At 43.3% G+C, this 9,273-nt stretch overlaps 1 protein-coding gene across 1 annotated transcript in view; it reads left to right on the forward strand.

The window, feature by feature from the left end:
• The window catches only part of LOC136166621 (zinc finger protein 35), a 30,498-nt gene extending 25,720 nt beyond the window's left edge, over positions 1-4,778 (forward strand). Inside the window, exon 5 of the mRNA XM_065933163.1 lies at positions 1,715-4,778. Within this exon, the coding sequence (XP_065789235.1) occupies positions 1,715-2,807 (1,093 nt within the window). The 3' untranslated portion in view covers positions 2,808-4,778. The remainder of the gene's footprint in view (positions 1-1,714) is intronic.
• The last annotated feature ends 4,495 nt before the right edge of the window (positions 4,779-9,273 follow it).

Here is a 9,273-nt window from a genome sequence, read left to right on the forward strand (position 1 = left end):
GAAAAGTGAAAGTGAAGTCGCTCAGTCATGTCTGACTCTTCGTGACCCCATGGACTGCAGCCTACCAGGCTCCTCTGTCCATGGGATTTTCCAGGCAAGAGTACTGGAGTAGGGTGCCATTGCCTTCTCCGCAGTGTATCTCTAGGTTGTATCAAATAGAGAGAAATCACTAACTACTATCCAGCTCCTTGACATATAGGGGAGGTGGTTGGATCAGACATAATACATTAGCCTTGCTATGAGGCCATTTCCCCCCATGTAACTTTTGATTATATTAATTGTCTTTTCTTTAGATTATTGTATAATGGAAAGAGTGGAATCATTGACATGGATATTCCCATTCTTAGTTATTTTTATCTTTATAAATAACATTCTGATGTATTTATCAAGTGCTTGAGTATTTCCTAATATGTTAGTCTGTCTGGCTGTCACTTGAACAGCTGACAGATGGAGTTTGTGAATCCAGAAAGCTGGAAGCCATCCCTAACACTTGGTGAGGCAGGCACATTGCTATCCTGACAGGTTTTGTGTGAGTTATCATATAGTATCCTCAGACAACAGCTGTTTCTCATATTTCTGTTTACTGGGAAAGTGATATCCCCTCCCCCACCTTTTTTTCCTCTATGAGCAGGGCTCCACTTTTCCAACCTTGAAGTGTTTTACAATCAAAGCAAAGAGAAGATTTGTGGATGTTGAATATGCAAGGAGCTGAAGAGAGAGAGATTGGAAAAGAGATTTGTCCAGGTGAGTGAGAAAGTGTTCACCAGTGGAAGAAATAGGAGGGCTCTGGACATTTTACAAGAGAAACTGAATGAAGCTCAGAAGAGAAAATTGCCCTCTCTTTTGGGATGTTGGGATGAATGTGAGTGAGCATCTTTTGGGGCTCGCTTTTCCCTGGTACTCATTTGATCTCATTTCCACTATTTGGCTCGTTTACATTCTCCCACCGTTTTGCCCTAATCTTAGTCTGTTATTTGTTTGTCTTTTTCCTTTTATCTCCCTTGTCTCTGATTGCCTCACTTCCTTGGTTTCTGCAGCTGCCCATTTCTCATTAATGATGATCACCTTAACCCTGGTGCGGATCTCTTCCACCGCTTATAAGTCTGAATTACATGCTCGCTTGCTCTTATTGACCCTTACTCATAGGCCAGTATTGAGACCTGTCAAAATGAAGTCCCTTTAAGTTAAGGGACTTCCACTCTGCCCTACACAAGAGACATTCACTGTGGTGGTTTTTTTCAGGTTGGATGAACAAGCCTGCTCCAGAGCAGGATGGCACTGATATTGAGTTGCCAGGGGTAGCCTCAAAGAGATCCCGAGAGGATGAATACCAGGATTCTACATTTGAAGAAAAACATATATGTGAAAACATGAAGGAAAACCCTTCCAGAGAAGCTCCTGGACCACGCTTTTTCCGAGAAGGTTTTGGAGCAATAACTTTTATCCATAAGGAAGCACCTCCAGAAATGATTAGCCAAGAATATCATTTTGAGAGAAGCTTGCTTTTGACCTCAAGTCTTGTTACACATCTCAGGGTTTCTACAGATGAGAGCCTACATAAATGGGAGACAAGTAGCATACACACCAATGAGGTTTCAGGTCAAAGTAAATATTTGACCGTCTCTACACAGAAAAAATCTTGGAAATGTGGTGAATGTGGAAAAACCTTTACTCAGCGCTCATCCTTTACCCAGCATCAGAGAACTCATACAAGACCCTACACATGTGAGGAATGTGGGAAAACTTTTAGTGGTAGCTCATTCCTTATTCGACATCAAAGAATTCACACTGGAGTGAAGCCATATGAGTGTGAGCAGTGTGGGAAAACATTTCGATGTCGATCATTTCTTACTCAGCATCAGAGAATCCACACTGGAGAGAAACCATATAAATGTAATGAATGTGGGAATTCCTTCCGCAATCATTCACATCTCACTGAACACCAGAGAACTCATACTGGAGAGAAGCCTTACAAATGCAATAGGTGTGTGAAGGCCTTCAGTCAGAACACACACCTCATTCATCATCAGAGAATTCACACTGGTGAGAAACCTTATTTATGCAATGAATGTGGCTCTTCTTTTCGCAAACACTCAAATCTTACACAACATCAGAGAATTCACACTGGGGAAAAACCGTATAAATGCGATGAGTGTGGGAAAACTTTCCATACAAAGGCAAACCTCTCTCAGCATCAGAGAATTCATACTGGAGAGAAACCCTATAAATGTAAGGAATGTGGGAAAGCCTTTTGTCAGAGCCCATCCCTTATTAAACATCAGCGAATTCATACTGGAGAAAAACCATATAAATGTAAGGAATGTGGCAAAGCTTTTGCTCAGAGCACCCCACTCACTAAACATCAGAGAATTCATACAGGAGAAAGACCCTACAAATGCAGCGAATGTGGTAAAGCTTTCATTCAGAGCATTTGCCTTATTCGGCATCAGAGAAGTCACACTGGAGAAAAACCCTATAAATGCAATGAATGTGGAAAGGGCTTTAACCAGAATACCTGCCTCACTCAGCATATGAGAATTCATACTGGAGAGAAGCCCTATAAATGTCAAGAATGTGGGAAAGCCTTTGCTCACAATACATCTCTTACTGAACATCACAGAACTCACACTGGTGAGAAGCTCTATAAATGTAGTGAGTGTGAGAAAACCTTCCGCAAGTATGCACACCTTAGTGAACATTACAGGATCCACACTGGTGAGAAGCCTTATGAGTGTGTCGAATGTGGAAAATTCTTCAGACATAGTTCAGTCCTTTTCAGACATCAGAAACTTCACAGTGCTGAATAAATCTGGCATTCATGTGATGGTTTCTTTAGGGAGAGTGCTAGGAATCTGGCCCAGGGGAGAGGCACAGGAAGAGTTCCTAGAGGGAAGGATAAAGGAGCCTTGGACACCACACTCAGAATATTTTCAGAAATGGAGGTGGGAGTTTGGAGAATGCAGAGCCTACTCCAGGTGGGCATCTGGGAATATAGGATAGGAAGGAAGTTCCTAATTTTCAGAGAAATCTTGGCTCCTTGCCATTCCTCTCCCTAGGGCACTCTAATAGCTGGAGGTGCCATTTATTAAGTCAACACTGTATTTCCCTTATTACACTCCTGCCTTAGCTCCTCAATTTGTCACCTGTGTTCACTGCTCACTAGGCTGGGTTGCCTTTCCAAACTGATGCTCAATGTGAAAGTGGCAGCTGTTCTGAGGTGGTGCTGAGTAGCCTCCAAATGACTGAGGTCACTACTGTGGGAAGGCTGCCCACCTGTGGACCTGGTCCCATGAAGGGGAGACAGAAACAAACGAAAACAGAATCCTTATTCATTTATTTATTCAACAAATATCGGGATATATGGCAAGAACTGGGCTGGTTGCTGCAGGAATGGTGAAGAAGGCTTTTTATCAGGGTGAGGGAGATCTTTCCCAATCCTTTAAAACTGGAGGGTCACTTGGGGCTAAGAAGGAAATAACTTTTCTTTGACTTTAACTTTGAGAAAAGTCAAAAGTTTTCTCAAATGCTCTCAGTTTGTGGGAAGCAAGTCAGATCTGCTTAGAGGGTCACAGAGAGGAAGACCTACCTTCTATCCCTGTAGAATTATTGGCTTACCCAGAGAGGAAATGGTTTTTGCTGGGTTAGCAGTGGTAAGAGGCCTCAGAGCAGGAAGTCTGCCTGTGACTGAGCAAGCCACCCACATATTCCTGACCAGGACTAGGGCATATTCCTGTCCCTTATCAGTTTGGCTGGTCGACTAGTACACAGGGACCAGGGGGTAGGAGCCCATTAGGATCAGCTTGGGACTTGGTTTGTTAGCCCTTAGGGTGAGAAAGCATTTGTGATAAAGGAAGGCATCCCCTTTCAGGTTGGCTGCACTTGGGAATTGGTGAACCAGTCCTTAAGAGAGAGAGCTTCAGTGATGAAGTCACTGTATTGGAGAAGGCTAGGTTTTGTGTAATCACGGCACTGGAGGTTTGTTTTTTGCTTTGTTTTGACTGCGTCACTTGGCACAAGAAATCTGAGTTTCCTGACCAAGATTGAGCCCGTGCCCATTGCAGCAGAAGCGTGGAGTCTTAACCACTGGACCATCAGGGAAGTCCCGGCACTGGAGATTATAACCATAGATTCATGAGAGTCGGATGTTTGTTTTTATTGGGACTTTCTTATTCCAGGATGTTTATCATTCTTTGCGAACTAGAGCTATCTAGGTAACCACTTCTCATGGGATGCATTTGGAAAGAATTCTAAAGAGAATTACCTCTTTTTCAACTCTGAAAATCAAGATAGCATGGTTTGCCATGACTGATGGCATTTTATTTTTTGAGTGAAAAGAAGGACATGTTTCCCCTTTACTTCTCCATTCTCTTTCTTGTTCTTAACTGCTACCTAGAGAATCAGCTGTGGAAGATTATATGAGGATAGCCTTTGACTGGTATTTGAGATAGTTTTCTATGCTCTGAAGTTGATATAGTTTTTAAAAATATGACCATTAAACACAACTGAAGTAAGTTAATTCTGGATTGGTTATTTGGAACTCAGCATTGATTTTTTTTTTTCCAGAGCAACTGTCTTACAATCAGTTGCTTGTTATTAGTTTGAGCTATTAGTTTGAGTTATTAACTGCCAATAATGGGAATGTGACAGAAATAATGTAATTTTCCCTCTCCAGCTATAAATATGATGTTCACAAACCTGCCATAGGACAGTTCATAATTGAGTAAATTAATGTCTTATGGGAAAAAAATAACCCTATGAAAACTGTATTTTATGCTCACGGGAAAAAAGTCTACAGAAAGCAAATGTCTATTTTTTTCAAACACTGAAGAATTCATTGCTAGCACATAGTAAATGTTCAGTAAATGTTTATTTGTTGAGTTAATATATTTTAATCAAACTCTGCCTACCAAAAACTTTAGGAACTTCTTGACATTTAGAGTGATATTTATACACTACTGTCTTTGGAGTTTTGACTGGAGGTTAGAGAGGAAAGGGAGAGTTTTCTTGAGGAAGAAGTCAGAAAACCTTAAGGGTGAAAGATGCCTCAGTTGTTAGGAAGATTTTCTAAAGTGGAATGGACAAACCGAGATTTTAATCCTCAGGCTAAGAGAGTCTGGTACCATTTTTACTTCCTGGAGAAGCAGAAAGAAAAAGAACTCATCAGCTTTACCCTCATCCCATATTCTCACACATGCAGATATTTACTCCTGACTTTGTGTCAGTTGCTGGCCCACCATGTGTCAAGTCACTCCAGCTTGGCCTCAAGTCTGGCTTCTTCCTCAGCCTTCCCTCATCATGTCCAATCAACCACTATATCCAGTTGACTTACAACTCCTAAACTAGGAAGCCACCCCCACTGAAAGTGCTTTATCCAAGCTTCCTGATTTCCTAGGCTTTTTCCCCATTTTCCCAACCAGTCTTGCAGTTTCTTGTACCACTGGGCCATCTTTCACATGTCTTCTGGATGGACTTTGCAAGACACAACTGTGGCAGCTCTGTGGTTCTCTCTCTGAATCAAGCGTTAGCCTCCAGGGGTACCTGAGTCTCCTCATCTGGCCCATGCCTGCTTCACCTTTTCAGAGGGCACTCCTTGCACGTTCTATTCCATAGTGGAAATTTCTGTGACATCATCATTGGACTCCAGTTTGGCACCTTTGCACATTCTCTTCCTACCTCCTGCTTCGCTTCCCTGCTTCTTCTGCTTGCTTGGGAGGCTCTCATTTGTCACTTGTGAATGTGCTCAGGCAACAACTCTTCCAAGCTGTCTCTGATGTCACATGATCTGTATTTCTGTATTTTTTGACTTCATCATTTTATGTATCAGGTTATAATGGCTTCCCTGATAGCTCAGTTGGTGAGGAATCCGCCTGCAATGCAGGAGACCCTGGTTCGATTCCTGGGTCAGGAAGATCTGCTGGAGAAGGGATAGGCTATCCATTCCAGTATTCTTGGGCTTCCTTTGTGGCTCACTGCTAAAGAATCTGCCTGCAATGCGGGAGACCTGGTTCGGTCCCTGGGTCAGGAAAGGCTGGAGAGGGGAAAGGCCCGCTCCAGGATTCTGGCCTGGAGAAGCCCACGGACTGTATAGTCCATGGGGTCGCGAAGAGTCGGACAGGGAAGCCGTGGGGCAGCCTGTGTCCTGCCCAAGCCTGGCTCTTTATCTGGCCCAACAGTCCCAAAATCTTCATTCTACTCCACTCCTGTATCATTGCACAAACACCTTCCTGGTGACCAGCTAGAGTTTCTTAGATACAGAAAAAGTCCAAAGGCAACCCTTACAATCTAAGGAAAATACAGAAATGCTATTTAGAGGACTTCCGTGATAGCTCAGTTGGTAAAGAATCCACCTACAATGCAGGAGACCCCCAGTTCAATTCCTGGGTCAGGAAGACCTGCTGGAGAAGGGATAGGCCACCCATTCCAGTATTCTTGGGCTTCCCTTTTGGCTCAGCTGGCAAAGAATCTGCCTGCAGTGCAGTAGACCTGGGTTCCATCCCTGGGTTGGGAAGATCCCTTGGAGAAGGGAATGGCTACCCACTTCAGTATTCTGGCCTGGAGAATTCCATGGACTGTATAGTTGCAAAGAGGTTGCAAAGAGTCGGACATGACTGAGAGACCTTCACTTCACTTCATAATGGCTAGTTTACAAATTTTTCTCTTCCCACTGTCAGCTCCATCAGGACAGGAGCCATGTGAAATTTATTCACTTTTGTATCCACATCTCTGGCCTTTAGTAGGTGCTCAGTAAATACCTGTTGAGCTCAACTAAAATTGAGTCAGACGATTCTCCATACCCAAATGCAGGTTATGACTTAAGTCCACAGTTATTAGGAGAAAGGTACAGTGAATACAAGAGTATGTCATAAAGTGTTTTCCAGAAGTAAGAATTCTGAACCTTCCCTCAAGGTACAGAGTGTGTGGTCCACTCTGATACAGAGAGGATCTCATAAGCAAAAGTAATATGTAGCAAAAAAAATTGGGGGGGGTGTTCTGTTACAGATTAGACATTTAAATGTCCCATCATAGTTTAACAAATTGTTTTCAGATATATTGATGTCATGGTCAACAGGAAGAGGAAAATGCATGCAGGTGTAGAAGCGGAGCTATGTCAACTGGAATATCCTTGCAGCAAGAGAGACAAGCTGAGCAGTGATGCTGGCTTGGCAGGAGAGTAGCTGAGCTTGAAAACCCGAATGTGGAAGCCCTTCCTGAACTCATGGCTTTCCTTGGGACTCTGGAATGATGAAGAATTAGAATGTGTTACTTACATTCAGTGCGTCAAAATGTAATTTGTGACTTTAGAAGAACAGGAGATGAGGCCACATGAGAGCCACAAAATGAGAGAAGGAAAGACAGAAGGATGGTTGAACTTGCCTGAGGTCACACAGCTATTCTCAGGTGAAGTTGAAATTCCAGTGTCCTTGCTTTTCCCTCTGATTTCTCTTTACTGGTTGTACCTCTGCTCCATGATGCCTCTTTCCTTGTGTGTTATGCCCTAATTCTGAGAATGGGAGAAGCTCACTTTAGATCAAGAAGCTTTTTGGCCTGTAGAATAAGACCTTATTGCATGTAAGTGAGGGGGAGAAAGAAGTTGATTCTGCATCTTAACCCCATCTTTTTCCCTACATAATGCAGAAATCTAGTCTTGACCCCTGGTAGCTCTAGTTTCACTTTCTTGAAGCTGCTGGCTAGAGCAGGGCTAAGGTCATCTTAGTTCAGTGGGATTTTTTGGTGTCCATTTCTCCAATCCATTTTCCACCTCTCATTGAAGAAGCTCATCACAAATTGCAGTTAAGCCCCAGATTCCTGTAACCTACTCTGCCTAGGGCACCCTACTGCAGGGTTAGTTTCCACCCAGCAGAGCCTCTTGATAGAGATTCTTTGAAGTCTAAAAGGGAAAAAATGTGTATAGCTTAGAATCTTTGGGATGTGGAATGTTAGGGCTATCGAGGAAGAAGATGCTATCTGATTCAAAAGAATTAATGAGGCTGAGACACTGGGTAAAAAGAAAGGCAAGCCCAATGTTGTTCTCTGGCCTGTCAGCTAACAGTTCTACAAAGGGTCCCCTTTTAGCTGAAGAGAGCGATGATTTTCAGTCTGACATTTCCACTTCTCTTTTCAGCATCATAAATGGACTCCATTTTGTGAAAAGGCCCATCTGAAAATTTTTTAATTAATTTATTTTAATTGGAGGCTAATTACTTTACAACATTGTCCATCTGGAAATTTGAGCAGATAACTTTGTTGCATCTCATTCACTTAAGTGCTTCCTGAAAGCCTACTACTGCACAGGAGGGATATGATGTTAAGAAATGTTAGTCACTCAGTCCTGTCGGACTCTTTGTGACTACATGAACTGTAGCCTGCCAGCCTCCTCTGTCAATGGTATTCTCCAAGCAAGAATACTGGAGTGGGTTGCCATTCCTGACCCAGGAGTCTTCCTGACCCAGGAATCGAACCTGGGTGACAGCCCTGTTTTCCTGAACTTGCAGATCATTGGAAATGCCTGGAAGTGGGTCAGGTGCCCTGCTGCCCATGGCTTCATTTCTGGAATATGCAAATACTGCCTAAATGAAGATCAGCAAGATCAAAAGTTTCTCAGAATGGGGCCAAGGGTACTACCTCGAAGGCAGGAAAGTCCTGTAAGTCATTGCAGTCAACGGGTCTTGGAACTGGGATTTGGGGAGCGTGGTAATGTTCTGCAAATATTATTGACCATTTTTAAGTACCAGAAATTCTTGGTAAATTACACGGATTAACTTCATTTAATCCTGACAGCAACACTATTGAAATTTGGTATCTTTGAAATTAGTATCTTTAAAAATGAGGGAAGTGGCACAGAGGGGTAACTTGCCCGGGTTCACACACTTGAGAACCTGGGACTTCAACGCAAAGCAGAGCTCTTGTCTTCTGGCCAATTGATCAAACAGCCGGAAGCAGTAGGGTGTTTTTGGGTTCCTGTGAGGAGATCGATTATCTGACAGTTGAGAACGTGTAGCAGGAAGGTTGAAGCCAGGTTTAGGGAAACTTTCAGAAAACCTTCAAAGGATGGTGACCTGGAACAGAGTTTTGGGGAAGATAAATGTAGTCCGATTTCCGGGTGAATTAACCTGGGGTAAGAGTTCCCGGGGACGACCCCGACTCTCACTTGACTTCAGCATCCTTATTCGGGGAAGAGGTATACTGAGGTGCGTTTGCGACTGTTTTGGGGCGGGGGAGGAAGCCCGGCGGCTTGCCAGGGAGGAGACGGCTGCTTTTGCTGGTGCGGCACGT

Source organism: Muntiacus reevesi, chromosome 4 (assembly GCF_963930625.1).
Source record: "Muntiacus reevesi chromosome 4, mMunRee1.1, whole genome shotgun sequence".
NCBI classification, from domain to species: domain Eukaryota; kingdom Metazoa; phylum Chordata; class Mammalia; order Artiodactyla; family Cervidae; genus Muntiacus; species Muntiacus reevesi.